Source organism: Portunus trituberculatus, chromosome 46 (genome assembly GCF_017591435.1).
Source record: "Portunus trituberculatus isolate SZX2019 chromosome 46, ASM1759143v1, whole genome shotgun sequence".
NCBI lineage: Eukaryota > Metazoa > Arthropoda > Malacostraca > Decapoda > Portunidae > Portunus > Portunus trituberculatus.
In genome coordinates, this window is record NC_059300.1 from 12074168 (window position 1) to 12097239 (window position 23072).

At 36.7% G+C, this 23072-nt stretch overlaps 1 protein-coding gene across 2 annotated transcripts in view; it reads right to left on the reverse strand.

The window, feature by feature from the left end:
- The window catches only part of LOC123519835 (midasin-like), a 42321-nt gene extending 19816 nt beyond the window's left edge, over positions 1–22505 (reverse strand). Inside the window, exons 1-17 of one of the 2 annotated variants that reach the window (XM_045281364.1) lie at positions 22355–22505; positions 19749–19981; positions 19088–19327; positions 18648–18888; positions 17307–17483; positions 16672–16773; positions 16320–16428; positions 15081–15249; positions 10026–10257; positions 8776–9550; positions 8092–8381; positions 7049–7462; positions 6604–6844; positions 6208–6416; positions 5428–5604; positions 3882–4055; positions 474–3724 (exon numbers count right to left, since the gene is read on the reverse strand). In XM_045281364.1, the coding sequence (XP_045137299.1) occupies positions 474–3724; positions 3882–4055; positions 5428–5604; positions 6208–6416; positions 6604–6844; positions 7049–7462; positions 8092–8381; positions 8776–9550; positions 10026–10257; positions 15081–15249; positions 16320–16428; positions 16672–16773; positions 17307–17483; positions 18648–18888; positions 19088–19327; positions 19749–19981; positions 22355–22453 (7133 nt within the window). In that variant the 5' untranslated portion in view covers positions 22454–22505. Of the gene's footprint in view, positions 1–473; positions 3725–3881; positions 4056–5427; positions 5605–6207; positions 6417–6603; positions 6845–7048; positions 7463–8091; positions 8382–8775; positions 9551–10025; positions 10258–15080; positions 15250–16319; positions 16429–16671; positions 16774–17306; positions 17484–18647; positions 18889–19087; positions 19328–19748; positions 19982–20515; positions 20567–22354 lie in introns of those variants that run through there. The other variant, XM_045281365.1, reaches the window with a different exon arrangement.
- Between the last annotated feature and the right edge of the window lie 567 nt (positions 22506–23072).

The window sequence follows — 23072 nt, forward strand, 5'->3', positions numbered from 1 at the left end:
TTGCACACACTTAGAGAGAAGGAGGAAATAAGTAAATGTTCTCTTTCCTATGCCTGAGCATCTTATATGCTGTTTAACATGGCACTGAGCAATGTTCATATTGTTTTATATAATCAATTAATCCTATCAGTATACTATATTGCCTAAAACAATCATATTTTTCAGTGGAGTGATTAATAATTTTCAAAATAACCAAAAATCTGAATCTTATTTTCCTTAAAAAGAAATAATCATAATAATAACACTTATACATATAACTAATCACAGCAATTTTAAAGCTCATTAAAATTTGGTGCAATTTAATTAATAAATAATGAAAATGGAGTTTAACTTGCTGGTTCCATTAAAGTGAACGTGCATTATCTGCAGGCATTGCAGCTTAACTGAACCTACAAGTGTAGTTATGTCAATGACAACAACATCCTGGAATATAACAGATTCTGATATTTTTACAGGTAATACAATGGTCTTACCTTACATAGACTAGGGTCAATGCTTTCTTGACGGCAAGATCAGAATGATATCCAGCCTGGATCAACTGGTGAGTCACTGATGCTGCTAGCTTCATCTGGGTAATACTTGGCTTCTCATATCCTGGTAGATGTTCAGAAACAGTATGGTGTGCCTGAAATAGGACATTCTGTAGGGGCACAGAAGTCAAGCCAGCATGCAACATCAGTGCTCGCAAGTCTTCAGCTGCTGTCCATGATTCAAGTATGCAAATCTCTAACCCTCTGTTCCTCATGGCTCTTGAAATTTCTCCATGCAAGGGGTTCATGGCAAGGAAAAGACGAAACTGAGGATGAGGATCAACAGTGGGAACACTTCCACCCACTACACCTTGCTCATTGAGGCTCAGCTCTCCCCCAGGTTCCAGCAAGCCGTTGAGTCTGTCCAGAACTGACGCTGAACATATGTTTACGCCATCAATCAGTATCCAGTCACCATCACGTATTGCTTTGACAAGAAGAGAATCCACCCAGTGAAAGGTACCTCCACCTGACAATGTTCCAGCCTCTCTAACTTTTGCCTGCAGTTGTTTCACATTGTCTGTTAGTGCAGCAACCCTGCTCAATCCCTTGCCTTTACTAACATTGTGATCCACACATTCTTTCTTTCTTTTCTTTCTCCCTTTAGTACTAACTTGTGTGTCAGTAATATTGTGAAGGACTGCCAGAAGCAAATCACACTGATAATGAAAATGTGTCATTTCCTCATATATGGTTCTGATTGTCTTATCTTTTTGAGCTGCAAGAAGTTCTTCCCAAGCAGCAAGGACTGTTACTGCCTGAGATTCTTCACCATGAAGGAGAGCTGCTCTAACTGATGCCTGTATCTCAGAGAGAGCAGTACCTACTGCTTCTCCTAGCAACTGTTTGTAGTCCACCTGTTGAAAGCCTCCAAGAAGTTCAGTGACATCCATGTCTGAATTGACAGTAAGTGTGAGGAGGCGTTTCCCTGTAAGCCTGGCCAGCAATTTTACTAAGCAAGTTTTACCAGCTGCAGACTCCCCAACCAATAATGCCATCCAGTTCATATTAATGCAATGTATAAGACTCTCCATAACTGGTAACTGGTTTTTCATAAGATAAAGATCTCCAGTATTGTCTTCCTCACTTCTGTCACCATCAAAATTTCTGTTAATAACTGCATGGCCAATCTGAATTTCTCCTGCTGTGATATTGTATCTGCCAAAACTCTGATAACTTGGGTAGCCTTCTCCAAATATGCGATCATATAAATGCAAAACACTTTTCTTGTCCTCCTTTGTCCTCATGCGATCTGCATATATGAGACTCACATATTCTCCAGGATTGTAGCAGTTTGGTGACTGATTCTTCAGTATTATTTCACACCATCTGAACATGTCACGCAAGTTCAGGTCCCACGGACCTCCTAATTGACCCCAAAGGCCTTGCATTTGGATTTCTGAAGTGATAACCTTATTGAACTGAACCATTTTTGTTACAATATCTTGAGGTAACTTTCCATACATCATACTCAAGATAAACTCTAAATCAGCAGGTGACAGGGCTTCTACATGAACTTGTGTAAATCTGTTGAGAAATGACTTGGGAAGACCTTTCCTAGCTCCACCTTGATGTTGGGGATTTTGACATGCAAAGATCTTTGTGGTCTGATGCTCAACATGGAAAGTTTTCCCAAGCTCAGGAACAAATATCTCCCCTCTGTGATCAAAACATGCATTAAGACCTTCCAGCACTGACTGAGAAGCCAAATTGAGTTCATCCAGCACCACCCAAGAGCCTTGACGCAGTGCCTGTAGCAAAGGACCATCACGCCAAGCAAACTTCCCACCTTTGCCTCCTTCGACGGGCAAATCTGCACCAAAGAGGTCACTGACATCAGTCTGTTCAGAGAGATTGATGCGTACAATCTTGTGGCTAGATGCCTTGGCCAGGGCTATAACTAAACTGGTTTTGCCAACACCTGGACTTCCCTCCAGCAGCAAAGGCCGACTCAGCTGCAAGCCCCTCAGCAGGCGAAGTAAGTTGATACAAGTCCGAGGTGCTTTGAAAGTAAATATTTCTGACTTTGGCTCCTCTTCTGATCCTTTGGTGATAATGAATGATCCTATGCCAAACAAGGTATCTGTATTTACAAAGTTCAGTTCACAAACAAATTCTTCCAGAAGTGTTGCTTTGTTTGGCATTGTTCCAGAGTTTTGCCAGACTTGCTGACAGAGATAATCAAGACTAGCTTTTCTCAACTGCTTCCAGCCTGCTACACCACTACCTGTGAGTCCTGACCCAAGACCATCAAGAAGTACTAGACATGCTCCATGAATATAAGCTAGACCTGGATCTAAGGAAGTTGGTTGCAATGTCACCTTGTTGATAAAACTAACCCAAAACAGTATATCTCTAATACTAAGAATACACTTCTTGCCAAGTTCTGTACATGTAAAATGTTCTAAGAACTGCAGCATTGCTTTTCCCAACTCTGCTTTTCCTTCCTGGTTCAAGACAATATCCTTCCTTATGTTGTGCTCAATAATTTTCAGAACATCACAAGATATACGATTAACTTCGACTTTAGGGCACCAGATTTCTGTAAAGCGGTTCCTGAGGGCTGGAGAGAGTTCTTTTTTTCCATAATCTCCACCAGGGTTCATGGTTCCAATAAACCTGAAGTTTTCATGGGCAAAAATTATGTCAGGGCTACTATTAGCACTGCCTTCAATGTCAGCTCCTTTCTCTGCCAAAACCAGCATCCTCTCTGGTTCAAGAACTGAATTCAATCTTTCCAGTACACTATCATCAGCAAGGGATATTTCATCAGCTAAAAACATACTCCCATCCCTCATGGATATAATGAGAGGGCCATCCATCCACTCAAAGAGGCGATCATCTTCATCTGAATGTGATCTTACAGGACGTAATCCACCAAGAAAGTCTGCTCCTTCAGAATGCATGTGGCAGTTAACAGTGTGAAGGTCTTGCTTGTTTTGAGCAGCAATCATCTGGCAAACTGTTGTTTTGCCACAGCCCGTCTCTCCAACTAGTAGCACTGGTTCCTTGAAGTATAGAGCCTTAGACACCAAGACAAAGAGACGGCGCATGTCCCAAGTCCAGACCACATGTTCAAACCCCTCCACTTCTTTCATCTGCTCTAGGATGGATTTTGTGACTGAGGAAGTGTCTTCAGACAGTGTGAACAGCTTACTTTGGTCAACAACTCTCTTCAGCCTCTTTTCCAGAACCTGTAACCCCAAGATAAATTTATATTAGTTTATCAAGAAATATTAGTTAAACATTGAAAAAACAAATCAAATAAATAAATAAACAAAATCACTTATGGCATTTACACAGTCCTACAGTAGAAAGCCTCACTGAATTTTTTAAAGATTTCAGACCTACATTTTTTATTGCTGCTGCTTCATCTTCCAGCCTTACTCTGCCAGCTAGCACAAGATATCCTTCATCTGCTATATGTTGATCCCAGTCATAAAACTTGCCAGTCTGTTGTGGGGAGAGGCGGTACCTCTCAGCCCAACGAAACAGGTCACGGAGGGTGACATACGACTGCTTTCCCTGGAAGATATAAAAATGGTACAAGACTTAGCATTAGGAAAGATGCCTCAAGACAGGTGTCTCTCTCTCTCTCTCTCTCTCTCTCTCTTTTTTGTGTGTAATTTCATTTATATTTTTTACTGGATTGCATCATAATATTATGTCTTTCAGTAACCAATCACCATACTTTCCTTAAGTTTATGTACATTTGAATGTTAATTACCAAACACCTCCACTTTTAACAAATTTTTGAGCTCATAACTGCTTTGATTGCCATGCCATAATTCAGTTCTTGAATAAAGTTACTTGATTTCAAATATTCATAACTCAGTTCTCTAACAAAGTTACTTGATTTCAAATATTAAAAGACAAAACAAAACCTGCTGTTTATTACTAATTTGATTTCTACGAATATTTTCTTAATTCTTATAAACTTGGAGGAGGATAATTGAGTGTGAAACAGTAATTCAATTCTTGATATGTTAAATGTGATCAAGTTGAGGAGCCTCAATGTAAGTAAACAGTTTTCAGCACTCAGAAAAAATACTGAGACACCAGTGGCTCTCTTGATGGTCCCCAACACCATTAAAACTGCACAACTCCATTTTTCCTGTTGCTTTTCCCAGCAGCAAGACAGCCAAGAGTTATGATAACCTTCATTTTCATACTGAGTGGGCTGCTTCTCTCTGTGTCACTCTGTTAGGCTTCCCTCACTAGATTGGTGGCAAAGAGGATACCTGCTTAGTCTAAAATATATCTTCTGTTGAGTTCTGTGTCATTAAGCTCATAAAATGCATCCTTCCTGAATAAATAATTTCCAAGCTGGAGATGTTGTGAAGCTGCCATCTTAACAGTGGAAGCATCTGTCATAAGCCGCTAAGACAGAGTGGATGTGAGCCTGGGAATATTTTCATCCATTTCATATTGATTCCTAAGGGGAAAATATCTTCTATTTTTTTTTTTCTTTTTTCAATTTCAAATGGCATTCAGAAACTAATTAAGTTCATTATTTTCTTTAATCTTCCTAGTGTTTCTTAAGACTTTTCACTATGACAGTGTTTGCAGTATAACCTTGAATGGTCAGTCTGTTTTTGGATCATACTTTCCAGGCCTTGAGAATTCCTCAACTCCCAATTCCTCTCCTCGAATTATGGTATAGATATCTTTACAAGTTCATGTTTCAATCCTATTTATATTTACTACGTCTTTACTGTGTCTTTGATAAACTTCTGTAAGATTCCCACTTTCTGATCTGTGTCTTACTGAAAAACATTACTGTAATCTTTATCATGCATCTGTACCACAAATCAAAATGTCTATCACTACCAAAATGGTTATAAAAGCAGAGTTCCTATTGAAGATCACAACAGAATTAATAGAAAGTGTGACTAACCTGGAAAAGATTTGATCCTCTTCTCATGTTTTGCAGATCAGAGAGTACAGCAATCATCTTCTTGCTATAAGACAGAGGAATTTCACATCTCCTGTGTAAAATTACCTCCAATTCATCGGCAGGAATTTCAGTGAAGTGTAGCTCTACAAATCTGTTTCGGAAAGCTCTAGACAGGACCTGTTGAAGTAAAAATAATGTCACTTTACTGAATTTAAAAGCATTTCATAACTACTAATGTGTAACCAAGATTATTATATATTACCCTGTATACCTTGTAATATGTATGTTTCCATTACTATGTCTCCATTTTTTGTAGTTCATGCATCTCATCCTTACACATTCTAATCCTCTCATTCTCCTACCATTCCCTTTTTATGCAAGTGCACCACCACCACCATCACCACCACCACCAGAGCTTTTACCTCTACCATCATCATCAATGACACCACAATTGCTATAAAACAATTAGCAGCCACACTATCATTGTCATCATCAACATTCACCACCACAATAATGACCACAATAATAACATTCCTCTTTTATCCTCCTGTGGCTTCTTTAACATTCCTGCTTTCAATCTTTTCCTCTCAAACCAACAAAAAATCTAATATCAATTCTCAAATAAACCACATATAATATGAAGGAAAGAGATCAACAGGTATGGAATGACCAGAGATGACTCACCACTATCTTTTATGTACAGTACACATATCTAGCATATGGATGTCCAACAATGGTTTATGGTAGCAGATCATGTATCTTTTATCATTTTTTACTAACCTTTCTTCCGCCATACAGTCCAGGTGGGTTTTGTGTGGCAAACAACATGAAGTGAGGGTGTGCTCGTACTGTCTCCTGAGTTTCAGGAATAAACAGCTCCCTGTTATCATCCAACAAACGATTCAGAGCCTCCAAAACATCTGATGGAGCTAGATTGAGCTCATCAAGAATGATCCAATGACCATTACGCACTGCTTTTACTAGTGCACCTGAAAATTGAGGATTCTTAAATGGTGCAACCAATGTGGTCTACTTCTGGATAACAAATGAAACCTTTTTGATAAAAATCCAACATTCATAATGAAAAGTCTATGACAATCTATTCATTATTCACAATGCAAAATCTGTGATGATTTATAAAACATGTTGTCATCACTCCACAAGCCTTTCTCTCACCTTCACTGAAGATCAGTTTCCCACTCTCATCAGGCCCATAACACCCAATATACTCTTGTAGGTCAGTGTGCTCATGGTTATTGATGCGAACACAGAAGTTGCCAGTAAGCTGAGCCAGATAGGAGATGAGAGAAGTTTTGCCAACAGAGGTCTCCCCCTGAAGAAGCACTGGAAACCGACCAATGCTCACCACACGCACGAGGTCCTCTAAGTTCCTCTTCACAGTTTCAGTGATTATATACTGTTGAATAAACATAAATACAGTTACTAATAAAATCTAAGCAACATTGGCAATATTGAATTAATTTATTCCTATGCTGCAGGTCTTTATATCAGTCACATACAATATTTAAAGACAAAGCAATTTTTTTTTTTTTTTGTCACATTCCCCAAAAAGATACAACTCATTCAGTGAATATAATTGCATGCTAACATTTGAACTCACATTATCCACTGCTTGAGGTTCCAAGGGGCCTTGAGGTATCCAGAAGCCTTCAATCTGGACACACTTTTCAGAAGCAGGAGCAGGTATTGGATCAAGAGATAATTTGAAATTCCGTTTGTCCCTTCCTCTCGTCTGTAAATCTATACCTAATACATGTTGCTTTATCAGGTTTACCACAACTTGATGAGATTTACGATCTAGCTGAGTCAAGAAGGAAATACAAAAGGCTTCCAGTAAGGATCTTGGAAGGCTGGAACATGGATTTCTAGCAGCCACAGCTAAGGCACGACACAAGCTTCGCAAGCTGTAATGAGGCTTGCGTCCTGTGCCATCCATCAAACTGAGCTCTGCTTCTTTCTTCACTTTCTTGTAAAAGTCCTTGATACCTTTTATTTGCTGACTGGTTGGACCCAACTGGAAAGTACAAATTTAAAGTATAACTCTTATTCTATAATAGGATTATTATTTTTCTTCATGTAAAAGCAGTAGGCTAGGGCAGCAAAAATTGAAAAAAAAGTTCACATAGGGGCTCCAAATAAGAAAATCAAATACTAGAGGATGTGTTTTGAGAAATCTCCCTCTTGAAAAAGTTTAAGTCATAGGAATGAGGAAATACAGAAGTAGGAAAAAAGTTCCAGAGATTATCAGAGAAGAGGATAAGTGATTGAGAACTTTTGCATTAGAGAAGTGGACAGAATACAAGCAAGCAAGGCCATGAGAGGAAGGAAAGATTAAGAAACAAAGTTATTGGAGAAGTTTTTGGCCACATGCCAGAAATCATGAGGAGAGTTAATCTTAAAAGACTTTGACACTATTAATGAAGAGTTTCTAGTTAGTTGGAGAATAAAATATTGCATGATTTCAGACAAATATAAAGTGCACGAGATGTTAAAGTATATAAGAAGCAAGTGACAAGTTTTTACATGAAACATCAGTTATAAAGGAGTACTTGAGGCATGACATAATATCAACATCAAAATACGGTTTCTGAAATTATGCCCATATTCTTAATAAGAAAAAAATAAAATAAAAACTACATTTACCTTCATTAGATAATCATTTATGATAATCATCAAATCTTGCTTGCTGTTTAACTCTTCCATAAAAAATTCTGTGAACCTGTTTCTCAATCCTGCAGGTAACTCCTTCTTTCCAACATCAGTTGCTGGGTTCATGCAGGCAAAAAGGCGAAAGTCAGGATGTCTGCTGATGGGCTTGTTGTCTCCTCGCTCCAGAAGAGTCAATGAACCAGTTCTACATTCCAAAAGTCCTGATAAACATTCTAAAGTTTCTGCACTAGCCAGGTTGATTTCATCCAGTAGCACCCACTCTCCTGAAAAATTAGTAATACATACTACCTACAGTACAAAGTGATTGACACCTTGTAAATATGTAAATCCACTCTGAATAAGTGACATCAATAAAATACATAACAATATGATTACATAATTTCATAAGAAGAGTTAAGAGAAACATCAACAATAACAGGCATCAGTTTCTTAATCATAAAAAAAAATCCCTTTCACTGCCTTTCCTTTTACCAGTGACTATTTTTGTACCACTATCGGCTCTCTCTTGAAATTACTTCTAAAAAAAATGAATGAAATATAAGGTGAAAAATGTGTTAGTAAAATATAAAAGAACAAGTACATTAAATACATAAAGAATTAGCCAGCATAACAACTTAAAACTTTCCTGTAAAATATGAAATTTTGATATGGACTTACCTTCTTGAACTGCTTTAATAAGTGTTCCTTCAATGAAAGCAAAAGCCAATGCACTCTGTGCATTCTGAACTTGTTCCTTCATGGAAGCTATCTTTGATCTTTGCTTCTTCCACTTGCTAATTAAGGCTTTGCTTTCAGCATCCGTTTTTCCTTCAAGTCTTTCAGTGGCCTTTTTTTGTGAGTGATCCATTAGAGTGAAGAGATCACTCCATCTCTGACTCAGGAAACAAGTCATAATGTGCCGAAGAAATTTGCTGTTGTCATTTGTTACGAATGTAGCTGCAAATAACTCCTCAAATTCCTGCCTGACTGGTGCAACAATAGTCTTCATTTCAACAGGTTTAAACCCTCCAAGGAGATCAGTCGAGTCACTCTGCTGATTCATGTTAATGACATGCAGCTTGTTGCGAGTCTGATGAGCCAAGTACTGCACAGTAGAGGTCTTCCCAGTTCCTGTCTCTCCTACAATCAAGACAGGTTCCTGGTTCATAACTGCAACACAAATTCTCTCAAGGAGACAGGCAGCAGGTCTTGTGAATGAAAAAGGTATATCCACATTTTGCTTTAAGTACTGGGCATTGACTGGCTTGCGATTCAATTTTGCCCGCTGTCCTATAACAAAGCTGTTTGGCAAATGAGTAACTTCTGGCTTGTACTGAACACAGTAGTACTCAATTTCAGCTTTGGTCCTATTCATAAATGAGCCAATATGTAATGCAAACTTGTAGCTCAATAACTGGTCTGGTACTGCTGCACAAAAGCAGTCAAGGGCTTCCTGAAACAAAAAAACAAAAAATAGGATAAATTAGTGTTTTATCATAAAATATATCAAAATTTCATATATATATATATATTATATATATATATATATATATATATATATATATATATATATATATATATATATATATATATATATATATAGATATAGATAGATATATATATATATATATATATATATATATATAGATATATATATATATATATAGATAGATACCTGACTGAGATACTCTTCAAAGAGAAGTAGCACAGACAAGGTGTTAAGTCATCCCTTTCCATATAAATAAAAACACTGAGCAGTAAGTTTACAGTACCCTCATTCTGCCTCTATCAATAGATATTTAGTAGAGATATAAGAATCCCACAAATTTCAAATGGAAACAAATAGTTGATTTAAGGAAATTACTTCAAGAGGGATAATCTTTTACACTTGTAAATATATACTAGTCAAAAAGAACAAGTGTGCTCACCTGAAATGCTCTGTTTGCTACACTTGTGTCTGTGTTAGCAATGTGGCAGGCAACTCTGGAGGACCACTTCATCAAGTCACGGGTTGAAACCAGACGACCAGACGTCTTCACAGTGGTAAAGTCAAACACTTCGGTTTGGTTCTCCTTTTCAGTGTCATCTTCATGCTGGCCAGATGACAGCATCAGGTACACTCCAACCAACTTTTCTGATACTGCTTCAAGTTTGGGCCACCTATAAACAAATACACAAACTATATACTGGGATTTCTTGATTTATGCGAGGGATGCGTTCCTGAAGGGATCACGTAATGTGAAAATATAAAGTGACCATGACTACTGAACTGAACTGTATACTGTTTGAGGTTCTACTGTATGTGTGTGTGTGTGTGTGTGTGTGTGTGTGTGTGTGTGTGTGTGTGTGTGTGTGTGTGTGTGTGTGTGTGTGTGTTTACCTATTTGTGGTAAATACACACAAATGTGTGTGTGTGTGTGTGTGTGTGTGTGTGTGTGTGTGTGTGTGTGTGTGTGTGTGTGTGTGTGTGTGTGTGTGTGTGTGTGTGTATTTACCTAGTTGTAGATTTACAGGGCCTGGGCTTTATGCTCGTGTGGCCCCGTCTCCATATTTACACTTATCCAATTTTTCTTTAAAATTATGCACACTCGTTGCTGACACAAGTGTGCATAGTTTTAAAGAAAAATTGGATAAATGTAGATATGTATGTATGTATGTATGTATGTATGTATGTATGTATGTATATATATATATATATATATATATATATATATATATATATATATATATATATATATATATATAGGCAACCCCCGCTTAACGAAGGGGTTATGTTCCTAAAAAGCACTTCGTTAAGCGAAACTTTGTTAAGCGAACCGATTATAACAAGTTTAACCCCTGATTTGAACTTCCATTGAGAGCAAGCAAAGCGAAAGTGCATCATAGTACAGTAAAAGGTTTAATGAAAGTAAAAATTATGAAGTTAAATATTTAGGTAGTTTAATTTGTCATTATAACGTACACTAATGTATGTATGTACGTAACTTTATAATGTTGATGATCTTAACTTTATGAAGGCAGGGAGAGTGAAACGGGAAATACACTAACCGGCAACCTGTGGAATGTAAACAAAGTGCGCATCATGGTACCGCATACAAAACTTATGTACCACATTTCCTCAAGGCTTTCCATTTTATCCATTGTAGAGTCACGACTTAAGGTGGTTCTTTTAGCTTTCAAGGAAGATGCGGTCTCACCAGCCTTCTTAACCCCTTCCATACCGCAAGACTGTTTTGTGGTACGTGCGTACCACGCACAAAAGTGACCTCGTGGTACCGCAAGATGCCGCCGTGGTACGTGCGTACCACACCAACACATTTCTGTGTATAACCGTGGCCTGAGTGCGGATTTTGCCTTTTTCATGCTCCACGTGGTTCACTATAAACAAACAAACACTGGAGGCGTTATTTTTAGCCACCCCAGCGTAACAAAACCATCCCCCCCACTAGCCAATCAATATCGGAGTTGATTTTTCATGCATAAACTATAAAGCCAATCACTATTCTTTGACATATATTATTCCCACAGTCCCCCCAAGAACATCAGTTCTCTAGTATCGGCCATGGTGAAACTGTTCTATTGCCTCTAGTTAGAGATAATGGCGTCTGCTTCGTAGCAGCGATGAGGATTATCATAATTATGAGACAGATAGTGAGGATATACTGGAAGACTCTCCAGATAAATATGATTCAGATTATGATCCTGAAAAGAAATAGGAGAGAGTGATAGTGACAGCAGTGTTGAAACCCTCTCGGCAAGTGAGGGGGAGCAGCCTAGTTATGACTGCCTCTGGGCCACCCTCACCAGGTGCAGAGTGTGTGGTGCTGAATTTATGATTAGTGCACAATTTATGATTATGTTTATGTTTTCTTTTATTAATAAAATGACAAAAATATGTTTAGAAAAAAGTACATAACACCGAGTTAGAAAGAAATATAATGTGTAGATCTGGCCGTGAGGCACGTGCGTACACGGGCAGGGGGCTGCGGTATAGGAGGGGAACGCTTTGTTTATATCGGGGGGTGGCTGCGGTAAGGAAGGGGTTAATAGAGTCTGCTGACTTGAAAATAGTAGACAGTAGATGGAGTCAAGATGGTGGCAAGCAATGTTATTAGTTTTCTGGCCTCTCTCTTGTCTGTGAATAATACCCAGCTTCACTTTGAGAGTAAGACACTTCCTGGTCTTCTTAGGAACGTTAGGCCACATTGCAGGGCGTTTTGGTGGTAAGTTGAACTAGGGAAGATGAGCTGTTGGTGACGCTGTTATGTTTTGACTGGGGACTGAGTGGTGCGCGTGATCTTGATCTTGATGCTACAGGTGACGCAGAATTTCTTCTGAGTCAGGCCTTTGTATCAGCAGCGCCTGTGTTGTCCACGAGAGGCTTGATCTTGATCTTTATTCTACAGGTGTCTCAGGATTTCTCCTGAGGCAGGCCTTAGTACCAGCAGCTCCTGGTGTATTCAAAAGCCTGTCAGCTTGCATGATACGGTGGGGCTTTCAAATTTGGAAAAAATTACCTGGATAAAACTTCGTTAAAGCGAGTCTGGTGTTCGTTAAACGAGCAGATGGTAGTAAAACGAAACCTTCGTTGTAGCGAAATTTCATTGTGTGAACCTTCGTTAAATGGGGGTTGCCTGTAGATATACAGTCATACCTCACCCAACACGACAGTTACATTCCTGAGCTCATCGTGCACGGCGAGATTCGTGTTGGGCGAATAATAGGCCCTATGGGAAAATAGGGGTTGTTCCCAGATCCTCCCAATAAAACACTTTTTTTACCAAAAAGACTGAAAAACAACAATAAATTAAATACTAAACACACATTTTATTTAACTACAGTACTAGTACTGCTTAACGAACAGGATAGGGGTGTTAAAGCTGTTCATAGAGCGGAAATTCGTTAAGCGGACGTAATTTTCCCATAGGAAATAATGGAAATAGGGGGGATGCGTTCTGGGCTGATCCCCAACATTCCACATGGGTAAAAAAAAAAAAAAAAAAAAAATATATATATATATATATATATATATATATATATATATATATATATATATATATATATATATATATATATATATATATATATATATATATATATATATATATATTTTATAGTTTGTTTTTTCAAGAAAGGATAATTTTGTAATGCATAAGGTGAAATCTTACATGGAATACCAAAAAATAAAGCAGAGATGATAAGATCGGCCACAGACGGCGGAGACTCCGGCGACTTGGCCGCTTCTTCTTCTTGTGAACTTTTAAGCTTGGCGTGTTTTCCTTCATTACGATGTTACATTTGTTTTGATTCCTCTATTGCCTGCTATAATGGATATCATATCTTAGTATTCATATACGCTCATGCCATGAGGATAACCTGGACTCCGTGGCAGTGATAGTGAATTACTAATGAAATACCGCGGTATTTCATTAGTAATTTGCTATCACTCCGGAGTCCAGGTTATCCTCATGGCACGAACGTATATGAACACTAAGATATGATATCCATTATAGCAGGCAATAGAGGAGTGGAAACATAAACATCTTAATGAAAGTAACACGCAAGCTACAAGGGTCACAAGAAGAAGAAGCGGCCGAGTGGCTGCGAGTCTCCCATTTCGTCTGTGGCTCATCTCATCTCTGCTTTATTTTTTGGTATTCCATGTAAGATTTCACTTTATGCATTACAAAACAATCCTTTCTTGGGGGCAAGGTTTGTAAAAAGCTAATAGAAATGTTGTTTTGTGAACATAAATGCGAGAATGTGAGAGAATTTGTACGTAGCTCCTCTAACTTCCAATGACTCATATGACATCATAAAAGTAGTGGTAAACCGGTGGCCCAATATGCTGCCAAACATATATATAATTTTTTTTTTAACCCATGTGGTATGTTGGGGACCAGCCCAGAACGCATCCTCCCCTATTTCCATTATTTCCTATGGGAAAATTACGTCCTCTTAACGAATTTTCGCTCTACGAACAGCTTTGATACTCCTATCCTGTTCGTTAAGCGAAGTATTACTGTATAAACAAAGCTGCTAGCGTCTGGACAAGACAAACTTGTCAGTTGTGTTTTGCTGGTAGTAGCTCCACTCACTAAGTAGCAATATCAACCTGATACTTCTAGTGGGTAGCATTGCTAGCTGCATATTGACACATTTGAACCCCCCTCAAGTCAAAGGATATGGCGTTGTGGGATGTATACGATACTTTTGGTTAGGCAATGAGAGAGAAGAGCGGAAAGAGACATCAACACTAGTGGTGCACAGTACCATTGAAATATTTGAAACATTTTTATGATCAAATATATGTAGATAATTATTTTAGGGAGCCCATTTAAAGCCAAGCTTTTTGGGCACTACGCAAAGGGACAGAGTGTTCATTGGGAGAACACCTGGTGGCTGCATCATGAAAATGGGCCAGCCACATAACTTGATTTTTTTTTACCTCGTGTTATTCTAAACAATTCACGTAATTTGAATTCTTTTTTTTTTTTATCTTGTATTAATTCAAAATTACATAATCTGAACACACATAAATCAAGAAATATATGTATATATATGCATGCATATATATATATATATATATATATATATATATATATATATATATATATATATATATATATATATATATATATATATCTTTCTGATGAACTCCTGTATAAATTGGTAAAGACACACAATATACATTCTACTTATCAAAAAAAATTTGGTACAAATTAAGCATGTACATGTAAGATCCTACAGTATCATGATGTAAGAAGTAAGCTTAACAATCTATTAATACATGAAATATGCTAATATGAATGATTAATCAAATAATTTCTATCTAAAAAAATACTGGCAGTGTACAGTATGTACACGATATACGACACTATAGTACTGTTCCTAATAATCTTTGTTCAACAGGGAAAGAAAGATAGTGGACCTTCATGTTTATTGAATCAATCACAATCACTAAATACTAAGCATATCCTTACTTGATAGCAACCAGCTGTAGCAGTTCTGAATGAGTAAGTGTTTCAAGAGTCACTTTTGTCCACAGCTTGTCCAGGAGACTAGCACACCCACTGACCATCTTGGTTCCTGCAACTGTGCGGCGACTGGCAAACAGTTGGAAATCTGGGTGAGCTTGGATGTTTCCTTGACCTGTATGAAGATAAACTAATTATTGAATATCTTAATTGGAATAAAAGTCAATCAGTCACTAAGAAATATATGAATAAATTAATAAATAAATAAACATTTTACATATATATAATATATACAGTAAAACCTCAGCTCACGACCATAATTCGTTCCTAAATCCTGTTCATCACCCGATTTGTTCGTCCCCTGAATCAATTTTTCCCATATGAATGTATTGAAATACCATTAATCCGTTCCAGACCAAAAAAAAATCTTACTTTTGCCCATAACACCCATTCAAAATAGACCTTTAATGTATGCATGACATGAACGAAATAATTATAAAAAGCCTGAATTGTTTTAATTACCTAAATGCTTTCAAAATGGTAATAAAATGAATAAAAAAGAAAAAGTTATTTACTTGAGAGACTGGATGTTGATGGCATGATGGAATGGAGGAGAGGAGGATGGGGAGGAAGACAGACAAGATCCGAGAAGACAGTCATGAGAGAGGACTTTGGATGTGCGCAGTGTGCCAGAGCTACACAACAGGTGTGTATAACGCCGAGGAAGCTACAGTAGAGCACGCCGATAACATCACCATGCCCAGGAAAAACAGGAGAAAATCGTGGTGGCACGGAGATTATGTTATGTAATATTTTTTGTATGTTCCTGTTTCTATTTTCTTTTGTGCTTATGTTTTGTTTTGTTGTTGTGTGATAGCTGGGTTGGCTATCACACAAACGGCTCACCTGGCGGCGAGCCGTTTAACCGTGTTCGTCCCCTGGGTCGATATATTGACAAATTTTTTGGTCATCTCCCGAATTGTTTGTCCTTAGAGACGTTCGTCAAGCGAGGTTTTACTGTATGTATGTATGTATATATATATATATATATATATATATATATATATATATATATATATATATATATATATATATATATCAGTCCTTTATTTGTTTACAAGCAAAGAAAATAAAAAAACATGAGATCTGCAAAAATCATGAGAAATATTAAAAGTTCTCAAACAGTGATGGAGAGAGAGAGAGAGAGAGAGAGAGAGAGAGAGAGAGAGAGAGAGAGAGACTTACCTGGAAGAGATAGAGTTCGTGATTCCAAAAGTGGAACAAGAATGGAGATGACATCCATTGGTGCATAATCAATATCTTCAAGAAGAAGCCAGTAACCATTTGTTACTGCCTGTATGGGTAAAGAAGTGGGTTACATGTCAATCCCAGTAATGAAATCAACAACTTAACTCTTAAGTAACAAAATTTGCTTTTTTTTTTCATGTCATTTACAGATCTATCTAAGAAAAATTGCTTCTTTGCCATCTTCACACTACATTTTCTGTTGTGTACACATTACTACAGGATACTAAGCCATGTAATAATACAACACTAAGTCATTTAATACAGTAAACACTGAGTAAAGAAGATTAACCTGTGTCAGGGAGCCAGGCCTCCAGATAAATTCTCCAGGAGTTTGAGTGCAGCAGTAAGTTCCAAGCATGGTCTTGCTGTCAGTTTGGTCACCCAGCTGAATCTGTTGGTTAATAAAGAAAATTAGATCAGTTCCTATAACATGATTTTCTTGTAAATGAAAGATCCTCACCAAATTAAATATAACATAATGATGGATTCCTAAGGAGATGAAAATTCTCACACTATGGTCATGTTCCTTCAATGTAGAATAATTGAAACAAAAAACACTCACACACATTCACACCAACATCTGTATCCACTTACACACACTGAATTGAAGTAAAATTACAAAGAACAAATATATAAAATATGTTGGTAATATTATTTTTTACTCTTGAAAGCAAAACAAATTCAAAAGTTACCAAATAAATTGATAAATTTGATGACTTAGTCAACATAACATACTAGAACATCATCCCAACTAAAAGGAGAGCCTGCCAAGACAGAAAATTATATATCAACATCAATAGCCATTGAGTCTCTTATCTAAGACTTAAGATATATTTCATTGAACCTATACTGCACAGTGAAAGATTATTTGAAAATAAAGTCCAAAGCAAAGCAAAATCAAGAATGAAAACATTGTCTTTTTACCTTGGTCAAAGCTGGAGCTCTTACTCGTCCGGTGACACAAGCCAAGTGTTCCACAATGGAGGTCTTGCCACAGCCCACTACTCCTTCTAGAAGCACTGGGTGACCCCGACACACAGCAAGGCCCACTGCTTCAAGGTTACGTTTTGTTGAAGGCAGAGTAATCAGGCAACCTTCTCTCTGTTGACAGTTCATTATTAACATATATGTGTGCTGTATGATAAGAGCTTATGTACTACAGCTCTTTGTGAATCTAAACCAAATTTGAAGAGAGAAATATTGACAGATTCAAAGATCTGAACAAAGAATGACACTCATGTATGTATAGCAGGGTTCCAGTCACACTGTTTACATGGTGGAATCAAAAGCTTTTTGTCTTGTCAACTTCTCTCCTCTAAATGACAATCTCCAGCCTCTTTCACCATCTCTTGCTGTCTTCTACTGCTATTTTCATGCTGACTACTCTTCTGGTCTTGCTAACTACAGGCCTTCTCTCCTCACACGGGATCACTGCAAGACTTTTTTTCTCTCTCACCCCTATTCTGTTCACCTCTCCAATGCATGAGTTAACCAGTAATCTGAATCATTCATCCTTTCCTTTGGTAAACTCTGGAACTCTACCTGCTTCTGTAATTTGATCTTCCTATGACCTGAACTCATTTAAGGTTTCAAGACATTTATCTCATTCTTTTGGCTAACTTTCTCAGGGACTGGCATCTATGGTGTGTGTGTGTGTGTGTGTGTGTGTGTGTGTGTGTGTGTGTGTGTGTGTGTGTGTGTGTGTGTGTGTGTGTGTGTGTGTGTTTTCTTGCCCAAATTTCCCTTAAAAAAAAAAAAAAAAAAAAAAAAAAAGAGAGAGAGAGAGAGAGAGAGAGAGAGAGAGAGCTTGTTGCTATTCTAATGAAATATAAGATCTGGAAATAAGCTGAGATTACAACAGGGATTCTTTCAAATACAAATGGGAATGAAAAGTAAATCAGATTAAAAGAAATCAGGAATGATAATATGCCAAAGAGAGAAAAGTCTTGAGAAAAAGTTTTGTGGAACTGCTTGCAGAAAATTTTGGCAGCTAAAGGGAGGAAGAAAGAATAACCACAACTCGAGAATGAACAAAACATTAAGCTTATTGAATAAAAGTACAGAGCACTAGTTGGGTATCCACATGCAGAGGAAGAGAGTTAGGAATAGAAAATACCACAGGTCAGTAACAGGAAGAACTTGAGAAATCAACCTGCTTAGAAAATATGAGACTAAGCCATCTTCAAGTAAAACAAAAAGAAGGATGTTGAAGCACACATATCAGGCACATGACCAGGCAGGAGGAGTAAGAAATATTAAAGTTACCTGTGATTTCCTGTCGTACATTGGTAACATAACCCCACAGACGTTAACTGTTTGGCGCAGACTTGGGGAATCCTCTTCAATAAATTCAGTAGTCCATATGTCTGGTAAGTCATGTGGGGCACTTCTGCTGTTTTGTACTGAGAGGGTTCTGTGAGTTTCTAAGGTGACATGCCTTAATATAAAAGATTCCCGCTGAGTTTCACTCATTCGAGATATTGTTCCTATGCAATGACAAGCCAACCTGTAAAAAAATATAAATAAATAATAATAATAAAAATAAATTAAATAATTAAATAATAAAAAAAATACACAAAAATTGAAGTCCTACTTTACAATCAGAATCATAATATTAACATGACATGATAATATTGAAATAACAAATTATATACAATAATACGCACATCCTATATTGAAATACTAATGTAATATCTTTTACATACCATTTCACTTCCTCACAAGTATGGTTCAGATAAAGTATCAAGTCTTTACAGCTCCACAACTGTGCCAAGTCCCTTCCCACATGAAGCAAAAGATCAACAGAAGCTTGTAAGCATTCTTTCTCTCCAACAGGAACTCTTTCATTTTGCTTCTTTCTTCTCTTTTTTGGAGTTGGCTCATCATGCTCTGTTCTTTCTCTTTGAAATGGAGGTGCAGCATTTTGGAAGTACTTCAAACAAAATCTGAAATCAGAGTAATTTTTGTAAATATTTGTATTTACCAATCGTGTTGAATAACCTATCAATGGGCATTTATTGGTAGCGAGTTGTTTTCTGCCACATACCTCATAACAACAAGTCAAATGCCTAACACAACACTGAACTTACAATAATACAGTTATCGTCCAATAATGAAAATATGTAATGGATAAAATATGCATTATCCCCCCCCAAAAAAAAAAAGTCTACCATTAATCCTGTCCATTACACATTAATAGCACTTGCCACAAAACTTCTAAAAATGTAATACAGATATATGGCTTTGTTTCACTGGATTAACTGAATATTCATAAAATGAGAAGAAGGCATAGAGAATGTCACTGTAGAAAAAAAAAATCAAAGAGAAGATAGAAAAGATACTGCCACATTCAAGTATCCATCTCACCTCACTGCATCCCCACTAAAAGCCACCAGTTTGCTCAGGGCTATACAAAGGGCAAGATGAAGGTCACTGCCACTGCCTGATGAAATGGTCTTCTTAGCGGCAACTTGTGCTCGCCCCAGTAACTCTAGTAGCCATGGCCGCAGGTGTATGCCCAACAAAAGAGTAAGATGGGGGTCCAAGAGCGATTGCCCCAGTTTTCGAAAGAGATGTTCCACATCATTAGCATTCCATTTCTGCAAAATAAATCATAAAACATGGAAGAAAAAAAAAATTACATCACAAATATGGAATGCTCTTCAAGTAACTAGATGAGTCTGCTCTGACCAGCAAAAAAATATTATTTAAAAACAGACCAGTAAGTTTGTCATAGATGTTAGATTTGATGAAAAGAAGTGTACAGTAGCAATGCAATAAACAAAACAAGCAGGTTATGATTATGCAAATAAAACTGAGGAATGGTTAATGAGAGAGAGAGAGAGAGAGAGAGAGAGAGAGAGAGAGAGAGAGAGAGAGAGAGAGAGAGAGAGAGAGAGAGAGAGAGAGAGAGAGAGAGAGAGAGAAACATGGTGGGGGAGACTGTATGTGATTTTCTCTATTTTGACATTGTTTCATTTCATACATTCCCACATTCTGATAATTTGATTCTGAAAGGAACAAATTTCTTATGGTGATGCACTTTTATGTCAATCACTAGAGCCAGAAACTGGTCACTTCATATCCATAGTCTTTTGTACTGGTCATTCTGTACTAGGTAAAAAGTGACTTACATCTGATACAAAGCACACTGGCGGTTTACAGTCCATCCACCCCAGTGATGATGCACCCTAAGTCCATTCGCCCCAGAAGTTGGGGCAAATCTACTTCATCGGTAGTAGTTGATGCACCCCAACTGCCCCAATTGTTGCGCCCCATCTCCCTTTTTCAGAGTTTCAATTCAAACTTCTAGTCATTGTGATAAACTTGCAATTAAGAAAAAAAGATATAACACATTGGATGTATTAATAATAGTTTTAATATCTGTATAAAAAAAAAATCTGTATTGCATACTGGTCCTGAAAACCTCTTTATTGCGTAGTTGACAAATTGAGTTCCTGCGCCCCAAATCCATTTTGGGCTCATACGGACCTATAGATCTTCATGGCCTTAACAACAACAACAACAAATCTTTTTAAAGGAACTCAGTTTGGAATACAAAATCATTATACACATATGATGTACAGTAATAATTGTGTTGATATAAAAGTCTTTATTGCATATTCATACATCATGAAAATTTTATCTTATCAAAGTCTTATATACCTAAAACAGCTTATATTTGTATCAAGGCAAGCAATTTGCCATTTCCTACTGATCTCAATGAGTGTATACTGACACATACTTTTTTTACCAAACAACAGTAATGTAATGCACAGAAAATATAATTTTGTGTCACACTTAATTTTGGCCAGTAGGATAGCTATATCCTTGGCTGGTGATGGGCTGGCAGCAAGCCAGAACAACATACATGCCGCTCCCCAGCTCACAGGTTTGTGGCCTGCCTCACCAAAGGCTCTTTACTGCATTGTATGTCTGCCAGTGATTTTTTTTTTTTTTTCTTCCTCAATGATTTCCATTATTTTCTATCACTCACATAAGATGTATAAACTGAAATAAGTGTTCTTTTATGGGCTATAAACAATATTTGTACTTCAAAGTAACCTCATTTGGCTGGTTTGAATTAGTTGAAATTACTCGTTCATCCAGTGACCCAAACTGAATTGGGTAAACCTATGGCACATAACATTTGTATGAGAGTTGAAATTATTCGTTCACCCATAGTATATAGTATCTGTATGAGAGTTGGGGCACAATGACTTGGATGTGGGGCATCAACTTCCCTATGAGTAGATATGCGAATGGACTTTGGGCGCATCATTATGGGGGTGAATGGACCTGCTACCACACTGAGTCAATTGTAAATAAAGTAGTTAGTTTGCAGTGGCATACCTGTATAGAGTTTCAGGGGATTGAACTTCTCACCCAGCTAGGAGATTAAGTTAAGTTAGATTAGGTTAGGTTAGACAGTATGAAACGACCAGGAGGCAATAAGTTAGGTACATGGCAAGACAACCAGGGGTACGAAACGACTGGTCATTCTGGAGCAACTATAAATGTCAATGGGTAAACAAGGTTAAAATAACTGAAAATACCATTTCGTAAGAGAAGCGAAAGGTAGTTCTCCCTCCATTAAATAAACTACAAATATTTAAGGCGCTATTCATAAATATATCCCTTCAAGTTGTGAGATTTACCTAGTCCATTGTTGTTTGAATAGTTGGCTATCCAGGTAAGTAAACCATCCAAGTGACAATGAACGATGATGACAATATGGACCCAAAACATAGCTTTGTACAAACTGTTACCCAAATTCAACAAACTGATATACAGGAGAAGTACATAGTTCAATAATGACATCAGAAGTGAGTCACAAGTGGACCTGATCGTATTTCGGGTTTAATCTGCTATTACAAATTCGATTATGGTGGCGAAATTTCAGAGCTGAATCCATCCTATATGATAAGATAAACGATTCATAAAATAGAGAAAATCTAAAAAAACAACTTTACCTTCTTTTCTAGATGTTCCTTGAATATAGAACAGCATGCCTGATCTTTATGGCAGAGCTTCAGAAGAGCGGAGCGTAGCCCCATCTCCCCGCCTGCCATGCCTGCCACCCTCACCACGTGCCGCTCAAGCTCAACTTGCTCAAGTCAACAACATCCCGGGCAGGCTTCTCACACTCACACTTACTACATACTTTTCCTTTAGTGTGTGTATGTGTATATATATATATATATATATATATATATATATATATATATATATATATATATATATATATATATATATATATATATATATATATATATATATATATATATATATATATATATATATATATATATATATATATATATATATATATATATATATATATATATATATATATATATATATATATATATATATATATATATATATATATATATATATATATATATATATATATATATATATATATATATATATATATATATATATATATATATATATATATATATATATATATATATATATATATATATATATATATATATATATATATATATATATATATATATATATATATATATATATATATATATATATATATATATATATATATATATATATATATATATATATATATATATATATATATATATATATATATATATATATATATATATATATATATATATATATATATATATATATATATATATATATATATATATATATATA